The sequence below is a fragment of the Meleagris gallopavo genome, chromosome 29 (assembly GCF_000146605.3).
Source record: "Meleagris gallopavo isolate NT-WF06-2002-E0010 breed Aviagen turkey brand Nicholas breeding stock chromosome 29, Turkey_5.1, whole genome shotgun sequence".
Lineage (NCBI taxonomy): Eukaryota > Metazoa > Chordata > Aves > Galliformes > Phasianidae > Meleagris > Meleagris gallopavo.
In genome coordinates, this window is record NC_015039.2 from 615755 (window position 1) to 638227 (window position 22473).

Here is a 22473-nt window from a genome sequence, read left to right on the forward strand (position 1 = left end):
GCTGTGTGCTGTAGGAGTTCTGGAGAGCAGGGCTGCAGCACCTTGTGTGCATGCTGGGCCGGGCTGAGCAGCTGGGCTGCGCCCTGCACGGCTCCTCACCTCCCTGTGGGCTTCTTCGGCCTTCCTTTGTTAGCGGGGTGCTGCGGCAGCAGGGCTGGCTGCTCGGCAGGGCGGCCCTCGTCGGCAGCGGGGCTGTGTGCGCAGCAGCCGTGGCAGAAGCTCCTTTTGGTGCTCAGCAGCCCTGTCCCAGCCTGGTGCAGATGGATCCCTTCGCTCACAGCTTCCCTCTGCAGAGGCGCAGGTCGCAGCCGTGGCACAGCGCACCCTGTGCTCACAGCCCCTGTTTGCCAGGAATGCGGTGTGTTCTCAGTACGTTTGGGGTTTAATTAATGGTTGGATCGGAACGTCTTCCTCTGCTTCATTGTCTCAGGGCACGGTGGCACAAAATGGCTCCGTTTGGAGGCCGGGGCGGAGCGCAGCGAGGCGGCAGATGGAGCTCTGTGGCTTCGGGGCTGCCCCCCTCCAGCTCCCAGGAGCAAGGTCCTGGAGGGGTGCGAATGCATCAAGTCGGGCCCGAGTCGATAGCGGTGGGACGGCTGGCTCTCAGACAAGCTTGGTTCGCTTGTGGGCTGCTTTGCGTTTGGCTTGGATGGGGTTCAGTCTTTGGCATCGCTTCCGGGAAGGGACTTTTGTTTTTGTCAGCAAGGCCTGGGATGGGCCAGGCGTGCTTGGGAGCCTCGCTGCCTTCACATGGAGCAGGCAGGGGGTTGGGCAGCCCGGGTGACCCGGCTGGCGCAGGCAGGGCTGGCTGCAGGCACCGAGTCGTGCTGGGAAGCCAGAAGGGAGAAAAGCCAGCGCAGCTTTGTGTTTGCTGTGTTTGTAGTGCTCCTGATGTAAATGCTTTGCGGGTTCTTGGATCGATGTTCTGCTCTGAGGGGCTGCAGGGAGGATGGCTGCAGGACAACTGCTGTTTGGGTACGAGCACCAGGTCGCATTCTCTTGGCTCCGGGTCTCCGGGGCCGCCTGGCCAGCTGGGAGCACAGCGCAGGGGTTTGGGGGCTGCCCTGTGCTCTGCCAGCTGCGCTCAGCTGGGAGTACCAGCAGTCCTTTCTCACGTTTGCTTCTGTGAGCATTCCTTGCAGCAGAAGCTGGTGCTGGTGGGAGGGAGCGGCGATGCTGTGCCTCTCAGCAGTGGCGCTGGATGCTGCTGCTGGGCTGTGAGGTACTGGGTGGCACTGGGGGCACTGGTGGGTGGGTGGGTGGCTTCCCTGGGGGGGATGCTGTGTGCAGCACTGGGAGTGCTGGGGGTGCAGCGTGAACATCTGTGGGCAAAAATGGTTCTGTGTTAGTGGTCTTAGGAATTCGCGGCTTCAGAGTGGCCACAACAGAGACGGTTGTCCTGAAATGGCTGCTGGTGCTGCTGGCTGCTCTCGTGGCTGAGCCCCCAGCGCTCAGCACCTCACCGAGCAGGGCAGAGCGCTGCTGTTGGTTCCAGCCCCGCTGTGCGCACAGTGCGGGGGGACGGCAGAGCTGCCTGCGCTGGGAGCAGCGGCCCGCTGGGTTGTGGCGGTGGAAGCAGGCGCACAGCCCTGCTGTCGGGCAGGCACAGCTCTGCACAGCCCATCTGTAGCGCAGGGCTGCAGAGCTCCGCAGCAGCTCAGTGCGTGAGCCAAAGCTGCAGTGCCGGGGCGGCCGGCTCCGTCCGGCCCTGGGTCGGTGCTGCTGCACGTCCGTGAGCAGCCAGAAGTGCTGCCGTCCCACGTTTGATATCTCACAACTTCTGCAATTCACGAGCACGGTTGGGCCGGGTTTCGGAACGCCCTCCTTACAGCTGAGCCCGGCCCGCATTGGGTTCGGTCGCTTCTTGCGCTGGCAAAACGCGCCAAAGGAACGCGTGCCCAAACCTGGCTCGTGAGATGAGAGCTGTGGGCTGATTCGTAAAGCTGACCGTCCTCTTCTCTCGCAGGGCAACCACTTCGACCAGTATGAAGAAGGGCACCTGGAGATAGAGCAGGCGTCCCTGGACAAGCCCATCGAATCGGTAAGGCTGTGCTCAGAGCAGCACCCTCCTGCCCCGTGCTGGGCCCCGGGCGCGTTGCTGTGGGCAGGAGGGGCTCCTGGCGGGGCGAGCTGCATGCTGAGCTTGTGTGCGCAGGGCTGCCAGCAGCAATCCTGCACCGTGCCGTCCAAGTTCGGTGCCGTACTTCAGAGCTGACCTGACCCACTCAGAGCCGTTAGGTTGTTTTACGTTTCTGCCAAAGAATCAGTTTAATTCCTAGCAGAGCCGCAGGGACAGTGTAGCAGAGTGCATCCTGATCCCTTCAGCCCGAGTTTTTGCTGCTGATGGGTTGGATGGCACCTGGCAGTAGGAAGCACGGCTGCGTCAGTGCAGCAGAGCTGCCCCACGGGGCCGGAACTGCGGCCAGGTATTTTAAAGTGTTGCTTTTGTGTGTTTTGTGGCTTTTTTTTTTCTTATGAATGTGGAGAGCGCAGCCATAAAATGGGAAAAGCCTCAGTTTTGTGTAGTTTTCCCTTCTAAAGCTTTTTGGAGCTTTTTAAGTCCTGTCTCCGCCAGCTGTGGGCGCAGGGCTGTGCTCACCTGCGGGCCTGGCGTCCAGCTTCAGCCCTGCAGCCTCAGTCAGTGCAGCAGCAGTAGGAGGGCAGGAAACGTGGTGGTGAACAGTGAGCTCACACAGAGCTCTGCTCAGAGAAACCACTGCTGTTAGAGGTAGAAGCTCTCAGGTGCTCCCTTTCCCACTTAAGAAACGAAGCTGCTGAGGTTGCTCCGGGTCTGTGCCCACGTAGAACCAGTCGGTGTTAGCGAGGGCTCAGCGCCTCTCCCTGGTGTGTAGGTCGGTGTTGTGTGTGTTTGTGTGTGTTTGGATGTTTACCAGAATTTACACAACTTGGGGTGTTCGACGTTTTTCTTCCGCAGCAGTTGGTCCATATTAGCTAAGCAGCCCTGATCTGGTTTGTATTGCACGGTCTGCCTTTTTTAATTTCTTCTCTAGGGTTTCCTTTTCCCTTTCTTATTTCTGTTCTTCTGGTCCAGTGAACACTGCATATAGTACCTACTGTCTTCTGTGCTGGCATGATGCTAGATCTAGGCATGGCAGTAATCGATGACGCATGAGATAATGCTGCAGAGATGGGAGTTCGTATTCAGCGTTGTCCTGAATACCTCAGTCGTGCATTGTGGCGTGGGGATTTAATTGAAGTGCTGATGGAGATCACAGGAAACACTCGTGGGCAGGGCGTGTTGCACAGCAGCGCTGACGGAGTGGTGCAGATCAGCAGCCTGGTGCCAGGAGGTGCCCCAGCCCCGGAGCTCCGTCCCCAGCCGGGGGCTGGAGGGGTCCCAGTGCGTCCCCAGGAGCTGCAGGAGCACGTGGACAGCAGCGTGCGGCACATCTGCAGGCACAGCCTCTTGTCACGGGGCCTTTGGTCAGTGAGGAGCCGCGGCAGAAAGTTGGGAATGAAATGGCAGCTTTAGTATTTAATTCAGCTGTGCTGTGAGCGCCTCTGCTCAGCGCCGGGACCACCGAGGGTCCCTTCCAATGCCAGCAGTTCCAGGGCTCTGCGCTGCCATCCGACTGGGACGACGATCCACAGCTCAGGGTAGGTTTAACGCACTCGCTTTGGCCTCGTGGTGAAGCTGTGCTCCACGTGAGGGCTGGTGGAAGGGGCAGCCGTCACCCTGCTGCGCTGTGCCTTCGTGGCTTTGCCCTTGGCCTCGTGGGCAGGCCTGGCTCTGCAGGCTGCCCTCACACACGGCACAGCCTCCGTCTTCACGTCGTCTTCGTTCAGAACGCTGTTGGTTCTTGGAAGACAACCCGCAGCTGGAAAACAAGAATAATGCTTCAGGTTTCCTGCTGCTGGTGAAAATGCCTTCCACCCTCTTAATGACCCACGAGCTGAAGTTAGCAAGTTCTGAGGGGGGTTTCCCTGCAGCGCTGCTGTTCTGGCAGGAAGGCTGCTGGCACCTCGTGCTGCCGGCCCAGCAAACACAGAGCTTACCCAAAGTGCCATGGGGAGATCCATCTCTGCAGCATTATCTGGTGAGAGGTGCTGACCGTACTGCTACAGCATGCAACTCGGAGGTGGCTGGAAACAAAGGTCTGGGAGTCTACAGATCGTTACAATGCTGAGACACGTCCTCAATTCGCACGCCGGCGCTGGGCTCCGTGCAGCCCTGCCTCGTTTGGGCCACGTGCGACTCCAAGCACAGCACACACACACACGGCAGCAGGGCCGGCCCGAGCTCGGAGCTGTGCGCAGCCTCAGCCAGAAGCTATTTTCCATTCTTAAATTGGAAGTATTCCCCATCAATGGACTCTTCATAGCTCCCAGAGCGATCTTTTCGCTTCCCCCACGAGTGACAGTGCCTTTTGTGCCGCTCTGAAAGATGCTGCACACACACCGGCGGTCATAAAACCGTGACAGTCCTGAGCCGCAGAGCCCTCGTGCAGCATCTCAGGTCACAGAGGGGCTGTGTTGGTTTGAGCGCTCAGTGTGCGCTCGGGGGGCAGCGGCGACGCGTGGCCACTCTCCTAGAGCCCGTCCTCCCCACCCCGCACTCCTCGGCCCGATCCCGTGGCTGTGAGCTGCCGGCTCTCCCACGCAGCGGCAGCACGGCGCCGAGGTGAGCAGCACTCAGCAGCTCCTGCCCTGCCCTGCCCTCGCTGCTCACACCGCAGCCGTGCTGCCCGGCCCGCTGCCTTTGGTCGCACACCTGTACAGATCTGTGGACTCCACTGGTTCCAAAGTGTAACTGGGAGAGGCTGCTGGTTTGACATTTAGCAGCAGCCACGTGTGGACAGCGCTATAAATAACGTGCTTCTTGAAGCTGAATGGTGTAGCATTACTATTTGGCTTTTCTCTCTGGTCTTCATTGTGTCATCTGTAGTGAGCTCTAGGTTTTGTTTTGGGACTCTTTTCAACCTCTCGTTTGCATGGGTTCACCCCGTAGCATCCAGTCCTCGCTTCTGGTCCCGCATACACAGTCAGCACAGCTTACAGCCCACTCAAGAGGCTCGTGGCTCCCGGCGCTGCCCGGAGGGGAGCAGAGCACTGCAGGCTGTGGGATCCCATAGGAGCCCCGCACTGGGCGCGGCTGGTCCTGGGTCTCCTGCAGCCCCTCTGCTGGCAGCAGGGCCTCTCCCACCCCCAGCAGCACCAAGCCCTCCAGTTCTCACGCAGATCTTTCTGTCGGTGCTTCCCCTGCTGGCTCTGGGAGCAGGCTGCAGGCCGTGCTGTCGCACAGTGCTGGGTTCAGCTGGGTTAGCCAGCCAGGCCGGGCACGGAGCACACGGCCCTGAATCTCTGCCTCGCAAAGTTCCCATCCGCACGTAGAAACGCAGAAGCGGAGGCCCCAGGCCCTCCTCGCCCTCCGATTCCCACTGCGGCCGTGGCACCGGCAGCCCCAGAGCAGCAGTGCGAGCACGTGGGGCCCAGAGCGGGCAGTCGTGTCTCCTGAGAGGGCAGGGAAGGGTCGCAGCTCCCAGTGGCGGCGAGGAGCTCGGTGTGAGGGGCCCTGTGCCCACCTGGAGCCCGGGCTGCACAGAGCTGCGTGCCGGGCGCCCTGGGGAAGGCAGCCCTGCGCAGCGCCCACTGCCCGTTTCGGCCCAGCCAGGGCGGCCATCCTCTTGAGTGGTGTTGTAAGCGTGGTGCTAATGTGTATAACCTCCTGAACTGTTCTGTTCTCCCCTTAACATTCGTTCCCCCTCACTGTGTCAGTCACAACACACCGCTCTTGAATCTCCCAGCTGGTCTTGACTTGTTGAATTTATTTTATGCTTTCACTCTTCTTTAATAAATACATTACTTGCAAGCAGTGAATTGAAAACAAAGCAAAAGAAAAACGACCATTAGTGATTGGACAGTTTCTTACTTTGTGTTACATTTAACTGTTCTTTTGACAGCCCAGTTTTTAAAGCCAGGTTCGTATGGAAATGCTTTCACTCCACTTGCACTGCTTTTGGAAATAGCGTCCCGCTCCATCTGTCGTCCCTTTGGTGCATTGCTCACCGTGCAGTCAGCACAATGTCTCATCCCCACGCGGCTCAGCCTGCCCTCGTGCTGCTCTCACACTGGGGGGGCTGCAGGTGCCCCCCGCCGGCGGCCCAATTAAAAGCCAGCCCTTAATTGCCGCGGTGCTTTCCCACCCGATCGGCTTTTCCTGGGGAAGATGAGACATTATGCTTATTGTTCCCCTCCATGCACTAATGGTTCCTCGCTGTTAATTACTGCTAGGCCTGTTTCATTCTAACACCTTAGTGTTTTGGTTAGTTTCCATGTGAGATGCATCACCCAGTCTGTGCTTGAGCTCATTTTATTTAATCGATTTCTTTATTTTGTTTTTACTAACCTCACTGTTTTTTCAGTTTAATATTGGCTGCATGCTAGTTTATATCTATATATACATATATAAAACCCAATCAAGTGTAGTCTGGATTGTGCTCTGATTGCGTTTGGTTTTAGTGGTGGGCAGTGCTGCACTGACAGCTTTCGGTTCTCTAAATCCTGACACGCAAACCAAGCGACTAAACCCAGCGTAGACCTCCGCCAGCCTCCTAATGGTGCTGTCTAGGTGATGGATACGATTGTCTCAGTAGCCTGATTTTATGCTTTTTACTGTCAATTTTATCGGTACACCTTTCCTCCCCCATTGCTTTCTGTTTTTTGGTTGTTGTGGTTGTTTTCCTTTCCCCTGACGCACACACGTTGCCCAGCACACCATCAGACAGCGGCCAACCCCGGCCCTGCAACAATTCCAGCCAGCAATTTTTGCCATTGGTCTCTCCCTTTCCTCGGGCACACGTTGCCTTCTCAGTAGCATTTTTTTGCATGCGTATCTATGTAGAAAATCTCTCGTTCATCACATGTTTCAGTGGCGGCGGGAAGGGAAGGATAAATTATTGGAATATTTTTGGTTTGTTCTCTCTGTTCTGTCTGTCAGGATAATATCGGACACCGCTTACTGCAGAAGCATGGCTGGAAGCTGGGCCAGGGCTTGGGCAAGTCGCTGCAGGGTAAGTGCTGCTGTGGGCTCTCACAGACACCTCCGCTGTCCCTTCCTACATGGTTTGCTTTCCGCTGTCGCCGTGTCCGAACAGAGGCACTGCTGTGTTTCTGTGGGGAAGCGCTGCGGGTCAGACGTGTGCCTGGTGCTGCAGCGATGCACACAGCGCTGCGGACAGATGGCCGAGCTCCACGGCTCCCGGGCGCGTGGGGCAGCGTGGGGCGGTGTGGGGCCGTGTGCCCACAGCCTGCTGGCAGCCGGGCCGCCCAGCTCCTCGCTGTTCCCATAGCTGGAGTCCGAAGAGCTGGCAGCCTGTGAGTGGCCCTGCGGCCCCCAGCGGCCCTGCAGAGCTGAGTCTGTGCTGTGTAGGACTGTCGGAGAGGTGCGGGGCTGTGTGCCCTGGAGATGCCCTGGGCTCTCTGGCTGAGGCTCTCTGACCTCTTGGACGGGGCTGCACTGGTGGTTGACGCTTCTCGCTGCCCCTGACCGGGTTCCATTCGGAGTTCTGTGGTTCGTGCACGGCCTTCTTGCCATCCCTGTGCCTCGTGCCGGTGTCCAGGGGGCTGCAGCTGCCGCCCCTCGGCGTTGTGCTGTGGCACGGCACTGGCTGGGTGCATTCTTCCTCAGCTTGCTTCCTCCTCGGGTGTCCCTTTGTCGCTCTGTGTGGGAGCAGTGAGCCGGGGGAAGGCCCAGCACACCTGCATGAGGCCGCGGCCCCGGGGCTGCTGGCAGCGTGGGGGGCGAGGGGCAGCTGTGGGACGTGCTGCTGTGTCCTTCTGCTTCACAGCGTAGAGTGGTCGTGTGGAAGGGCCCCACGGTCATCGAGTTCCACCCCCGCTGCACCAGGCTGCAGGAGGAGCTCCCTGCTGCCGCGCAGCACCGCTGGGCGTTGCTCTGAGGGTGTTTCATTCCTTGTCCTGTGGCTTTTCTACCTGAATCGTCCCCAAACCCATCTGCAAACTGAAGAAAGGCAGCAGTGGCATCCAGTTCGAACCGTGCTCCAGGACTCTGGGCAGTGAGGGCACTTGGTGTGCACTGAGGACAGGAGAGCAGAACAGAGAGATCTTCTCACTTGCATGTTCTTTTCATCAAAACATCCAGCGGAGATGTCTAAAGAGGTTGAGGAGAGAACACAGAGCTGCTGTGCTGTGAGCACTGTGCTGGAGCCTGAAGGATGTCTGATACTGCAGAACTCGGAGCACTCTGGATTTCTGTTCACCACGAATGCCTACCTGCCGTCCTACATTTGGCAGCAGAAGAGCTTTGCAGCCAGCCCTCAGAGCCGAATTTGGTTTGCATGCGTTGAGATCACCCTCACCTTATTTCCTCGTGGCTGACCTGAACAAAGCAGGCGCTCCTTCAACAGGAGCTGCTCCACCAGGGGCTCCTCCCCAGCGTCAGCGCAGCAGTGAGGAGTTGTGCACCCGCAGCAGGGAGGCTGCAGGAAGGGCGGCTGTGGGAGGGACCTGCTGGATTTCTTCCGTCCCAGCAGGGAGCACTGAGCAGAGGAGCTGTGCCTGGCAGAGGTGGGCCCTTCTGAAGCCCTCTCTGGAGGAGCTGTTTGTGCTTCAGACCCCTTCAGACCTCGCCCAGCCCAGCTGTGGGGTCTTTGGGGCCGTATCACAGAGGCGAGCCACATCTTGGTGCTTTCGGTGGCCATGCAGGCAGCTGAGGTCGGTCACAGCAGGGCTGGCTTGGCAGCTGCAGCCCAGAGAAATGTGCTCAGGGTTCACATTCCAGAGGTGTCGAGTGCTGGCTCACCAAATGGCCGGCAGCTCATCTATCCGTGTGTTTTTCCATTTGGTAAATCCTCTGATCTCACAGAGGAGATGTTTGTGAGGCCCTGGGAACACAGAACAATGCACATCCGAGAAAAACAGCACGAGGAAATGAGGAATTCTGTATTCATTTTGGGGGCTCGGAGCTGTGTGAGGGTATGGAAGAAAAGTCAGTAATATTGGGTGGTTTGGCAGCCTCGTGTAAGAAATGGATGTAAACATGATCTTATCTGCAAGCCTCTGAGTGAGTGCTCGCGGGGATCTGAGTTTGGCACAGACAGACAGACAGACAGACAGACATCTCTGCTGTGTGTAGCATCAGTCAGGGTGGCGGGTCGGCATTCAGCCGGATTCCACGTGCAGGACGGGGCGGCGCGGCGTTGCAGCACCTGAGGGGCGCTCGGGGCCGACGGGCGCCATGTTTGTGGCTCCTGTGTCTGCTTCACACAGACGAAGCTCCCAGTGCAGCACTTGGGAACTCCTCCCTGGGACCGTCTGCTTCTCACCGAGCAGGAGAGGCGTTTCAGGCTTCGTCCGAACCTCGTGCTTGTCTGTGACCCCTGCCAGAAACCGGAGATAAACAGGATGAGCTCAGCGGTGCCGCTCCCAGAGGACGGCAGGATGAGAGGCTGCCTTGTTTTCACGCCTTGTGCAGCCGTCAGCACAGGGCTGGGAAGGAGCGTTGCTCTGGGCCAGCAGGGAGCGTTCCAGGGCTCGCTGTCAGCAGCAGGCGGTGCTCCTTGTGGCGGGCGGGCAGCTCGGTGCGCAGCAGGCCCGGGAGAGCTGGCAGAGCTTGCGCAGTGCTTGTGAAAAACGCAGCTCGTCCTCGAGCAGGATGGCTCCGAAGTAAGTAGGGACGGTGCTTAATGCGTCCCGTGGTGTGCTGGGGTGCTTCCCTGGCGCACTCCTCCCCCGTTGTCGCTCCTGCCTGCCGTGAGCAGCGGGGGCTGTGCTGCTCCGTGTGCTCTGTCACAGGGCTGCACTGGAGCGCCGCGCTGTGCTGCGCTGCTGCTGGGCTGCTGCCCGTTGCTCTCAGGGGCAGCTCTGCCTCCTGCCCACGTGGAGGCGCTCCGTCCGTCTGCGCGGCGCTCCCTGCCTGCACGCCAACAACGGCCTGCGGGCCTTTCGGGCTGCGGGGGCAGCAGACCCAACTTGTGGGGCTCGCTGCCTGCTCCCAGCGCCCACAGCCCTGCGCTGCCTCCCAGTGCTGCGCTTCCTGCCCCTTCCTGAGGGCAGAGCTCCCTGCACGGGGCAGCAGGAGGCGGCTGCGCAGCTGCGCTGAGCCCAGCCGGGGATCGGCGCTCCTGATGTGCTGCTCACACGTCCCACCAGGTGAGGTTGGGCCGCCCCACAGCAGCGTGGTGTTGGGGTGGAGGGGTGAGGAAGGAGCCCGCTGTGGTTGCCCACCTCCCTGCCTGCTGCAAACCGCCTGTTTTGTGCCCCAGTGGTTTCTGCCTAACAAATGGTGTTTCTTTTTTACAGCGTTATGATCCTGGACTTGTTGTGGTGATGGTAAACTTAGCAGTGGTAATTTTTAATTTTCAGACTGAATTACTCCTTTTGTCATCAGTGCACCAATATGTTAGGCTTACTTTCTCTGTTGTAGCCATCATCCTTCTGCTTGGTCTTTCATTTTCCTTTCCTTTCTTTATGCACACTTGTCTGATCCTCGTTCATTAAAGGGTATTGCTAAGAAGGGACGTTTCTGTTTGTGTTAGAACTGCCAAAATCAGTTTAAACGTCAATTTCTAATACTGTCCAAACTTGATTTTCCCCACCGTGGGCACCAGCACTTGCTACTGCAATTTACAAAGAGATCTCGAAAAACTCTGCCTGCCTTAGAAGGCAGAAGCACCGCTGCACTGTTTGTGTGCGGGGCTCCACGAGGCGGCACCCGAGCTCTCCATTGCTGGAGAACCGAACCCAAATCCGAACCAAAACGAAGCTGAGATGCAGAATGGTCGGCACACGTGGCCAGCCATGCTGCTCGGGTTTGCCGGCCCCGCTGAGACGTTACGAAAGTGATGCTGCGCTTAGGAAGCCATCTTTATAACCTGTCTTTAATTTGGTCCTTTTGCTAAAAATTGCAGTCACTGCTTCCTTTATTATACCATTGGGCGAAAGAGAAACGTTGCAAATGAGGAACAGCATTAAAACAGCCAAAGGCGAGCGTGGTTCCAAAGAGCCGCTTTGCATCGGCGCGATGGCCGCGCTTGGAATTGTGAGCGCGCGCCCACGGGCGCCCCGAAATCACCGCAGCCTGAAATGGGGCTGTGTGCCTGCCTGGGGCTGAGCCGTGCTGCTCACTCCAGGGCAGCGTTGTTGGGCTGCGGCCCTGGAGAAGAGTTCTGCATCCATCCCTGCGAGCTCAGCCCTCAGTGCCCTGCATCGCAGCGTCGCTTTGGCCTGGGAGGGCCTGCGGATCTCAGAGCCCAAAGGTATAATTGTGTTGTATGTGTGTATAACAAAGCAGGTGTTTACGCCGACCCCAGAGCCATGAGCAGGGCTGTAAACATTCTGTTTTCTCACTCAGGGTGTGCGCCGGAGAAGGTAAGTGCTGTTCCAGCAGGTTTACATCGCAACCGACAGCGCGGGTTGTGATGTAACATGTAACAAAACAATCCAAAACAGATAAAAATCAAAACGAAATTAAAAAGCTGTGGTAGTAAAGTGCTTGCGTGCCCCATTTTGCTTTGTTTGGCTGGTTATGAGTGGATTAAAGATAAGTTGAAAAAAAAAATAATAATAAAAACCAAACCCCAACAAAATCTCCAGCGTAGTTTGATTAGTTCCAAGTCAATTCTCTTCGCTAGCAGTCCTTTTCACAGCTTGCAGCCGCACAGCCCCGCGGCCCCTGGGCAGGGAGGGGGGTGGGAGGTGCCGTGCTCCTGAGCAGCAGTCAGGTGTGTGAGCTGTGCGTGGGAGCACAGGGGGCTCGCTGGCAGGTCCTGGCAGCACACACACAGCAGGACGTGCTGCACTTGGATGCTGAGCACCTGGCTCAGGTGGTTTCTGGCGCTGCTGGAAGGCACGAAGCCGTGCCAGGCTGGGGCCGGGAGGCACGGCTGGCTGCAAGCTGTGGGAATGGCTCGTGTTTGGTTCACTGTAGCTTTCTGGTCTCTGCACTCCAAGGCAAGATCTCTAACCACCCAAACCCAATGTGTCGAGCGAGCCGCGGGCACGGCGCAGCCCCTGACCGCCTCTGTGTGTTCCTGTTGCAGGGAGGACAGATCCCATCCCGATTGTCGTCAAGTATGATGTCATGGGCATGGGGCGCATGGAGATGGAGGTGAGGCTGCTGTGTGCGGGGCGGGGGTTCAAACGTCCGTTTGGGTGTCGAAAAGGGCTCTTAAAGCAAGAAAATGCTTCTGTCAGAACCTGCGCTCCGTTGAGCACCGCTGACCTGAGCTTTGTGTTGTGGTTCCACCGCACGGCCCTCTGCCTGGCAGCTCCCACTGCACGGAGCTGGAGCTGCTGGTGCACTGCAGGCCAGCACAGCAAGGGAGAGAGCCCAGCACGCTGAGAGCCCAGCACGCTGAGAGCCCAGCACACTGAGAGCCCAGCACGCTGAGAGCCCAGCACAGCAAGGGAGAGAGCCCAGCACGCTGAGAGCCCAGCACGCTGAGAGCCCAGCACACTGAGAGCCCAGCACACTGAGAGCCCAGCACACTGAGAGCCCAGCACGCTGAGAGCCCCAGCTGCGCATTCTGGCAGTCCTTGGTGCAGGAAGGGTTTGTGGGACAAATGGCCATTTTTAATGTTTCTAATTCTTCTTTTGTTTGTTTTAAAAAAGCTCGACTACGCCGAAGATGCCACTGAGCGGAGGCGTGTACTGGAGGTGGAGAAAGAAGACACCGAGGAGCTGAGGCAGAAATACAAGGTACTGAGCAGCAGCGTTCCCAAAGCCCTGTGCTGGCTGCTGTAACCCCAGCAGGATCCACTCTTCTTGTTCCCTGGTGGCACTGAGATAGCTCACGTATTAACAAGTGGGTCGCTCACCTGGAGTTTGCCTCTGTCTCTGTTTCGATGCTGAAGAGCTTTGGGGCAGCAGTGCTTTGCTCCTGCAGCCAGCGCTGCCAGGCCAGGCCTGCTGCCTTGTGAGCACACAGAGCCAGACTTCAGGTGGGCTCCCAGTTACCAGCTGGTGTCACACGGTGCGTTACAGTGCTGCTGTGCAAAGTGCCGCCCTCTGGAAAGGCAGAGCGTGGCTGCAGGGCTGAGAAGTCCACGTTTTGTCCCTCTGTGGGAGGGTTTACGGGGCAGCATTGCAGAATGTCCGTAGATATGCCACGTTTCCTTAAGGTTCACCAAACTGCTGGTGTTTTCTGGAGTTCATATCCTCCCTTCTGGATCTTTCTTTTTCCCCCGAGACCTCGACTTGCTTGGTGACTTCCTGCTGCATTTGTTCATTTACTTCTGTAACTACCGTATTTGTAATTACTGCTGTAACTATTGATTCCTTTGGAGCTGAGGGACAGTACAGAAACCTTCTGGCACGTTTCAGAAACACCAAAGTGCTCCTGTGCTCTGGAGTGGGGACAGGAGCTCCTGCGTCGCTGGCACCTAATGACGAGGAGCAGTGCAGTGTCACCAAACCCTTTTTTTTGCAGTCATCTTTTCAGGCCTCCCTGCCAGCATTCAGCACAGGTCCCACTCGGGTCCCTTCCAGGAATTCAGCGGAGCCGCAGCAGTCTCTCCCTGTGTGAGTTTTCCCTCGTGTGCTTTATTGCATTTCTATATTGAAGCTCCGCGAGCGCCGTTCCTTCGCAGCTCTGAGGTGATGCAGTTGCCAGCTGTGTGTGGCAGTTCAGCGCATCCCGGAGGAGCTGCAGATGGCTCTGCTGCCGAGAAATGCTCCGTCATTCCCTCCCCTGTGTGGGCAGTGATAAGTCTGCGGGCTGGGGTCGCTGCTCCACCGCAGGATGTGTGCTGCAGAGCCTCGCTGGGCACAGGAAGCGCCTTCCGCCTGCCAGTTGTGGTGTTCTTGTTTCCTTTCCTGCCTTCACGGGGACCTGCTGCAGCCCCACATCCCCCATGTGCAGCCCCACATCCCCCATGTGCTTTCCTTCTTAGCATGGGCTCTCTGCAGTCAATGAAAACAGGAACTTAAATCCTTCTTTATTTAAAAGCTGCGTAGCGCTTGGAGGGGAAGTAAAGCCCACCTTGTAGCAGCAGGATGTTTTAGATTTTTCCCCTTTGGGTGCCGAAATGTTTTTTGCACAGGTCTGCCTTACAGAGAGCACATCAGCAGTGTTGTTTCAGAGTCACTGAGGTGGTAAAGCAGGAGATTCACCACGTTCCCTTGGACACGATCTCATCCAGTAAAAAGAAGAAAGCTTTCTAAGTGCGTTTTCTTTTCAGAGCTTGCTCTTGTTCATGGAAGGAAGAAGCCTTTAGTTGGTGTTTGCTGAGGACTTCTAGAGAATCTTTCGAATTGCTCTAGGGGAAGTTCAGCTTGTAACTTCTCTTCATTTTGCAGGATTATGTGGATAAGGAGAAGGCGATCGCCAAGGCTTTGGAAGACCTCAGAGCCAACTTCTACTGCGAGCTCTGCGACAAGCAGTACCAGAAGCACCAGGAGTTTGACAACCACATCAACTCCTACGACCACGCTCACAAGCAGGTAAACAGAGCTCTGCAGGCGGTGCTGCCCGCTCGCTGTGTGCTCTCTGCAGCCGCCTCCTTTGCAGTTCATACTTTGGATTTCCCCCCGTGTGCTCGTTGTCCTCACCGCCCCAGGAGCAGGCCCCGTGTTGCTGCTCCAGTCTTGTGCCCACCATCCCTTTGGAAACAAACAAACAACAAACACACAAACAGAGAGGAGCAGACAGCCGCCGCTGGCTGGTGAGGAAGCTCTGTGTTGAGTGAGGCGTGAGCAGGAGTGGGCTGCTGTTACACTGGGGGGGTGAACTCCTCCTGAACTGGGTGTGGATGGCTCCTGGTTCACGTTCTGCTTTCATAGCAGCACAGCTTTGGAGTCTGATGATCTGCCACATTTCAGAGTGTTGGGAGACCAGGAAATGAGGGGCTGTATCGAAAGGGGAAGAGTTTCCAAATTCTGTGATGTTCATGAGAAGGTCTGTTCTGAATCCGTGCAGCACTGCCTTCTGTCTCCAGCTGGGATGTGCCAGGACAGTGCTGTGTACCTGGCGTGCTGGGGTGGGTAACAGAAGTTTGTGCATTGGCCTCATCTCTTTGGCCATTTGAAGCAAGATATAATCTCACAACAGAGAGCTGTATTGTGCTCATCTGGGGGTAAAAGTGCTCAGAGGAAATGTTCTGGTACCCCTAATGACAGATTTTAACACCATGATGCTTGGGGCACTGATGACTTCTTGAGGATGTGCTGCAGAGCGCTGGATCTGGCCAAATGGAAACGAAGCAACAGCTTTAAAATGGGAGTATAGCATTACAGGGCATGAATTTTTAATGTTAAGTATGGGATGCAGTGGTTCCAAGTAGATTCACCAGGGGAGTCTTAACAGGAAATGTACGGCAGGGCGCTTTGTGTGAGCACTGCTATGGTTGGGAATGGAGTCCCAGCAGAGAGGGGCTGGCATGGCTGTGATACCTGAGAGCAGTGCTTTGTTCTCCATCACAGTTGGGTGCCTCTGCTGAGGGGAGGGGGGACCTGGTGGTGGCACGTTGTACAGCGTGGAGATGTGCTCTGATCGTGGCCTCCTCCTGCTTAATTGGGTGGGTAATTAGGGGGCTGACAAGAGGTTAGGAAGGAGAAACAAACTGCCCCTCGTTGGTATAAAAGGAGTCATGGTTCGGGGTGTGGCTGTGTAGTGGTAGCACTCCAGTCACCACATCTCTGGAAGGGGCTGCAGGCTGGTGGGACAGCTGGTCCTGCAGAAACCCGCAGTGCTGTGGGGAGCTGGGCACCTTCAGATTCCTGGTAGGTCACCCAGCGTTCCTTCCTAATTATGCGGTGGTTTAAACAGAGAGGAAGTTGTGCTTTGCTCAGGGAAAGGGCTTGCCCAGCTCCTTGTGCTGGACGTGACAGCACCCAGAGGTGGGGAAGGTGAACGTGCAGAAGTAGTGCTGTGCCACCCGTGCTGTCAGTACGCTGGAGCAGCCCCTTCCTGGCACTGTGGGGCTGGGGTGCTGCTCCCCGCTCCCCCTGGCTCAGCGTGTGTCCCACTGCCCCACAGACAGCCGCTCTGCCCCCACATCCCTGTCTTCTCCCCAGTTATAAAGATACTGTCTTGTATTCCAGGAAGGAACTCAGGATTATTGCGAAACAGGGATGATAGGTAAGTGTCCTGATCCCTGTGGGTTCGTTTGGACAACCTCCACGCATCCACACCGAGCAGTACCAGGGAGCTGGTGTTCCTCTGCTTCCTGGCCCTGCTGCTCTTGTGGCATTAGGTTGTGTCTGAGCACCTCTGCGCCGCGTCTCGGTCCATAAGGCAGCAATCGAGGGGAAAGGGGGAAAGGGGTGGAACTGCGGCGTGACCCCACAGATATGTGTCCCTCTCGCTGCCATCTCTGTTGGGCTCTTTGTTTCTGGGATCCATTTCTGGTGCTGAGGAGGAGAGATGTAGGGAAGCACCGTTGTGCTGCCAGCACGGTCACCGCTGCTCCAAATGCAAACCCTGGACTTCCTGGTTTGGGCAGAGCGGTGCTTTCTGAACACTCACATCTTCAGCACAGCGTGGGTGCAGGAAAGCTGGGAGTGCCTCCACCATACTTGGTGTCCAGGACAGAAGTAGTGTGTGCTTACAGCATGGGGCCACACGTCAGCATACACAGGACTGCAGGGGGAGGTGTCTGCGTGCCACCGACTCGTGGTGTGTCGTCCTCAACTGAAAGACTTTGCAGGGAAGAAGTGAAGATGAAGTAAAGCCTCAGCTCCTTGCTGCTTTCCCCCTGCTCTTCCCACTTTGTCTGTGATTGTGCAAAGAACACCGGTGGCCAGAAGTAGGCTGTACTTGTGTTAGCACTTGTGTAAAGTTATCAGCCAGAGGCCGCCATCCTTGGAGCTCGTGCTGTAGTTCCCTTCCAAGCTGTTGCAGCAGAATGAGGGGTATGGAGTGAGAAGTGGTTTTATTTAGTGAGGTTGGCAGAGAGAGTGGAGAGCAGTGTTGAGGAGGAGCGGCGCTGCGCTGCCTGTGCTCCATGTGAGCTGCTCCACTGCGGCCAGTGCTGGCAGCTCACTGTGCAGCTCCTGTCTGCTGTGAGCAGGCTCAGCAGCGTGGGCAGTGTGGGGAGCACAGGGAGTGGCTTCACCCCCTCCGCACAGCATCCTCTTACATAAGTCTCCTTTCTTTTCCACCTGAGGCTGAGATAAATCGTTTGCCGCCGGGCCTGAAGCTGCAAAGCGATGTGCGTTGAGCAGTGAAGGCCTCTGTGATACGAGCCCACGAGCAAGCTGTCCCATGTGCTCAGTCCTCCCCTGTTTCTGCAGCTGAATGCTGACCCTCCCCTCCCGCTCAGCCTCCTTTACACACCCACGATGCTCCCTGGAGCTTCCCGCTGAGGCAGGAGTGTGGCTGTGTGAGCCAGGGGGAGCAGCTGCATGGTAACAGCACTGCGTGCCTCAGCCAGGACACAGCCCATCTCTGCCCCTGTCCACGCTCGAGGGCTGAGCAGCTGCAGATTAAGAGAACCTGCTCTTCAGGAGCTCAGTTGCACTCCTTGGTAATTCTGCTGGAAAGGAGGCTGGAAGTACTGTTGTTAGAAAGCAGAGGAGGGCTCGAGGTCGCGGAGCTGTGCCCGTCGCCTCGCTGTTCCCTGGGCTCTGCTCCTCAGCTGTTGCAGTGAAGCGGCCGCACTGTCTGTCCTGGCGTTGTGCTCAGCCACACTTTGAGGCTTGGAGAGCTTTCTGCCTTCTCCAGGGCCGCGGGGCCTTCCAGGAGAGAGTGCTCTCTGCTTCCCGAACCCCGTGGCAGCACGAAGGGACGCGTTGGGGGTGGTTGGAAGTGGGCGGCCCTGGTGCTGCTAAAGAGACGAGAGTACTGCTGAGCAGTCGAGTGCAGGGCTGATGGCAGACGGGCTCTGCTCTGCTCAGAGGCGGGGGGCACTGCTGTGTCACATTGCTTTTCCTGGAAAGGAGTGTGGACGAAGGGCGGCACGTGTGTGATCCCAATAGTAATGTGGGGACCTAAGGGATTAGAATAATGGACACTCGCCTCGGGATTAGGGGGGGAATTTCTTGAGGGTAAGCCTGGGTTAAATACGGTTTAGCTCGGCTAGCTTTCTGCCAGGGCTGGGAGCTGTGGTGTGCTGAGGAGCTCTGTGTTCCTCGATGTTCTTGCTGCTGTGCAGCTGCACCTGGGGCTCCTGCTGCTCCTCTCTTGCTGCATCAGAGGACAGCAGTGAGCACGGCTGCAATTAATGGCTTGTCTGCTGCTCCTTGCACCGAGGAGATGCTGCTTCCAGGTACGTGCTGGGAGCACTTAGTGAGGGAAGGTTCCGTGTTCCACGCTTTGCTGTCCCAAGGAAGCAGTGCAACGCAGCTGTTGAGATTTTGTTTTTCCACGTTGCCCAGCAAGGTCCTCGTGTCCCCTGCTGCAGTGCAGTTCCCCAGCTCCCCTGCCAGGTCAGTGCGGTGCAGCCGGGCGCAGCCGGTGTCCGTGGTGGGGAGCGAGGGGTCCTCAGGGCTCCATGTAGCGTGGCGGGCTCTCGTCTGCAGCCTCATGGCAGCTCACTGCTCTGTGCAAGTCTTCTCGGTGAGCCTGAGCACGCGAGGTCAGTGCGCAGGAGACGTGGTGGAGGCAGCACCCCCACCCGCAGCCTGTCTGCCGGCACAGCTCTGCTCAGCCGTTCCTCCGCAAGGCATTTGGCGTTCCACAGCCAGCACACCCCGCAGACCCTTCGGCCCTCGCTTGTCCTGGGAAGCAGCTCTGGGTGGGATCGCTTGTGTGTGTGCACCCCGTCCTGTGTCAGCCCATAGCTGTGCTGCCCGGCTGCTCCTAGCTGGCGGCCGGCGCGCCGGGAGCTCCCTAGCAATGCTTGCTTCCTGTTTCTGCTCTCTTCCACCCTCGTTATATCTTCACTTTCTTTTTTTCTTTGTGATGGGACACTTTCAGATGATGTATTGAAAGCAAACCCTTCTAATTTCGGAGCCCAGATCACACGAGTGAGTTTCTTTCTGCCGGTGTCTGTAGCTGTATTCTTTGTCTGTCCTTCCCTCTGGTTTTGGTAAAGCTCAAACCATGTTTAGTAACTGCGATTAGGTGAGAGAATCCTCTGTCTTGTCCGATCCTCCCCTTTTCACAAAGCAATGTTCTCTTTACATTGGGCCCAGTAATTCCCTGGGCTGGCACGCTGGGTTCATTAGCTCAGTCCGCTCTGATGCCGTTGGTCTTTGAGGCCCTTCCTGAAATACCTGACGGATGAGAAACATCAGCAGCTCATACGTGGTATTTTCTGAAATTGGGTCTTTTGAAAGATTGTGCACAGAAGCCCCGAACGAAACAGAAGGCACTTGAGTGCGTAGGGTGGCAGATGTCTTTCTTGGCAACTTTCTTTACCTTCTGAGTAGTGCTCTGAAAAAACAGCTCGGGAATCGTTGCCCGTGTTGGAAGGAGAGCAGCGGCCTCCTGTCCTAGTGCTTCAAACCAGGACCTGCAGAAACTGTGTTGTTCAGTTGCTGTTAAAATGGGACACCCAGGTACCCTCAGTGATGCTATGACGGCTGACATTCCTTGGGTTCGGGTTTCCTATTGCAGATCTCTGGGGCGTGTAGCGTTTCCGCCCCGGGAAGCGTTGAACCCCAAAGCCCTGGCGGCGTTCTGCAGCTCTTGTTTCCTGAGGAGCCCGGAGCTGCTGTCCGGAGAGCGGGGCACTGTTTTGTGCTGTGTGTTGTATTGTTTCTTTGCTCACTGGGATCATTTGCATGGGATTTTTGGCACCTTCTCCAATGTAACCTGTACATTGCTTTTGTAAGATGTGACACCCGGGTAACTTCCACTCCGGCTCCCGCTCTGTCCCGCTGTTCGTGCTGTACATTTGCACCCTGCGAGAGCATCAGAACAAACAGCCCCTTTTTTTTCTTAATTATTGTTTTGTTTTGTTTTGTTTTTCCCTTCCAGAATTTGTTTTTTTCGCTTTGAAAGCAGCCTTACTGTGCCGCTAAAGAAAGCTGGTTGTGCTGGCTGGGAGCGCGCGGGCAGGCACGAGGCCGTAGCCCCTCAGTGCACTCCGCTGCTGGGGAGCAGCCAGCCGGTGCCGCGTGTCGGGCTCAGCTGCCCCCAGCTCAGGACGTGGCCCCGGGGCTGGCAGCACGCTGCCCAGGGCTCCGGCAGTCCTCCTCTAATCCCTGCCCGCTTTCTTTTGCCTCAGAGGTTGAAAGATCTCAAGCAAAGGGAGTTTGCTCGTAACGTCTCCTCAAGATCGCGGAAGGATGAAAGGAAGCAGGAGAGGGCCCTGCGGCGCCTGCATGAGCTGGCGGAGCAGCGGAGGCAGCCGGAGTGGTGAGTGAGTGAAGGCGGCCTGCTTGGGGTGCGCCGGCCGACGGAGAGCTGGGGTTCAGCCCTGCACCGTGCTTCTGGCAGGAGGGAATTTGCTGAGCTGTTGCTGCCAGGTGCTCCCACAGTGCGTTACCCAGCAGCGGTCGTTTGGAGCATTCAGATGAGTGTACAGTGCTACTCCTGGGTACGGGAGTACTTGGAAGAGGTGAAATGTGGCTTCAGAGCTGGGATTGTTCAGCTTGGAGAAGAGAAGGCTCTGGGGGGACATTATAGCTCTTCTAGGACCCAAAAGGGGCCTACAGGAAAGCTGGGGAGGGACGACTCAAAAGGGCGTGTAGCAGCAGGACAAGGAGAAAGGATTTTAAATTGGATGAGTCTAGATTTAGGTTAGATGTTAGGAAGAAATTCTTTGCTGTGAGGGTGGTGCAGCGCTGGAACAGGTTGCCCTGTGAGGTTGTGGATGCCCCCTCCCTGGAAGCGCTCAAAGCCGGGCTGGACGGGGCTGTGAGCAACCTGGTCTAGAGGGAGGTGTCGCAGCCTACAGCAGGGGGTTGGAAACAGATGATCCTAAGGGTCCCTCCCAACCCAAACGGGCAGCCATCAACATTTTCTCTCGTTCCCGCAGCGCTCCGGGAAGCGGCCCCATGTTCAGAACCACAACTGTGGCTGTGGATGAGGAAGGTGGGGACGACGACGACGCTGCGGCCAACAGCAGCTCATTCACCCAGACGTCAGGCCCGGGCGGGGAGATGGGCACAGAGAGGGGCTTCCTAAACGTGGGGCAGGGCGGTGGCAGCGCCGTGCCAGGCCAGGCACCCCTGCAGGCAGCACAGGCTGTCAGCTTTGGCATCAAGGGCGCGTTGGGAACCCCGCTGCAGAAGATCGGTGTGTCGTTCTCCTTTGCCAAGAAGACTCCGGTGAAGCTGGAGACCATCGCTTCGGTTTTCAAGGACCACGTGGATGAATCGAGTTCTGCAGATGGAGCAAAAGCTGATGAGAAAGGGTCCTCGGATGGAGGGGGCCTGCAGAAAGCCGGAGAGGGCGAAAGCACAAACAGTTCTGACGGCAAGGCGGAGGACGACGACCACGACAAAGACAGCGGGTCTCTGGCCACCACGCTGTCCAAACTGAAAAAGATGAGGCGAGAGGACGGACCGACGGCGGTTGAACCGGAGTACTACCATTATATCCCCCCGGCCCACTGTAAAGTAAAGCCCAACTTCCAGTTTCTGCTTTTCATGAAGTCCACGGAACAAACGGAAGCTGAAAACGTGAACAAAAAAAACACGAATGAAGCCAGGAAGGGAAATTCCCCTAAACCCAAACCCAGCAAGCACGTGGAGAAGGCAGCCGAGAGCACGGCACAGCCTAAGGAGCAGAGTGAACCTGAGAGCACCGCTCAGCAGGGCAAGGAGGAACAGAAGGAAAGCCCAGAAGATGTAAGTGCGCAGGAGAGCAGGCGCCTGGCAGAGAGCAGCCTGCCTGAGCCAGGCGTGCCCGGCGATGCTGCCCAGCCTGCCCCGAGCTCTAAGGATGTCCCGGAGGGGCCCAGGCCGCCGACAGGGCCCTTCATTCCGGTTCTGAGTAAGGATGAGAGCACCACTCTGCAGTGGCCTTCGGAGCTCCTCATATTTACCAAAGCGGAGCCGTCCGTTTCCTACAGCTGTAATCCTCTGTACTTCGATTTCAAGCTCTCCCGCAACAAAGATGCAAAAGGGAAAGGGGCTGAGAAATCCAAGGATCCGGGCGGGCTGTGCAGGGAGAACATCCAGAACGCGGAGTTTGGAGAGGTGAGCAAAGCCAAGGAGGCAGACAGCATCACCGAGGGCTCGGGGGGAGCGGAGGGCAGATCGCTGTCCCAGGGCAAGCAGGAGGGCGGCCTGCAGGGCGAGGGCGAGGGCGACGAGAGCGGGAGGAGCGGAAGCGGCCGGGGTAAGGCTGGCAAATCCCACAAGCACAAGAAGAAAAAGAAGCACAAAAAGTCCAGCAGGCACAAACGCAAACACAAGGAGGAGCCTGAGGAAAAGAGCCGCAAAACTGAGCTGGGTGAGGAGAAACCCAGGAAACGGAGGCGGCACCGGCGCAAGAAGGTGAAATCCTCTCTTTCTACCGAATCGGAGCGGGCGCTGAAGGCGGAGCTGTCCGAGGAGTGCGGCCGCTTCCAGAAGAAGAAGCGCTGCTCGCAGGAGTCGCAGCGGAAGTCTCTGTCGGCGGAGGAGGGCAGCAGTGGGAAGAAGGAGGACAGCGGCGCCTC

General features: G+C 57.3%; 1 protein-coding gene across 1 annotated transcript in view; it reads left to right on the plus strand.

Moving 5' to 3' along the window:
• The first annotated feature begins 83 nt into the window (after positions 1-83).
• The window catches only part of GPATCH8 (G-patch domain containing 8), a 43725-nt gene continuing 21335 nt past the window's right edge, over positions 84-22473 (plus strand). Inside the window, exons 1-8 of the mRNA XM_010724471.3 lie at positions 84-1222; positions 1967-2041; positions 6959-7031; positions 12021-12088; positions 12593-12679; positions 14279-14422; positions 20092-20222; positions 20845-22473. Coding sequence (XP_010722773.2) covers positions 1202-1222; positions 1967-2041; positions 6959-7031; positions 12021-12088; positions 12593-12679; positions 14279-14422; positions 20092-20222; positions 20845-22473 — 2228 coding nt within the window. The 5' untranslated portion in view covers positions 84-1201. The remainder of the gene's footprint in view (positions 1223-1966; positions 2042-6958; positions 7032-12020; positions 12089-12592; positions 12680-14278; positions 14423-20091; positions 20223-20844) is intronic.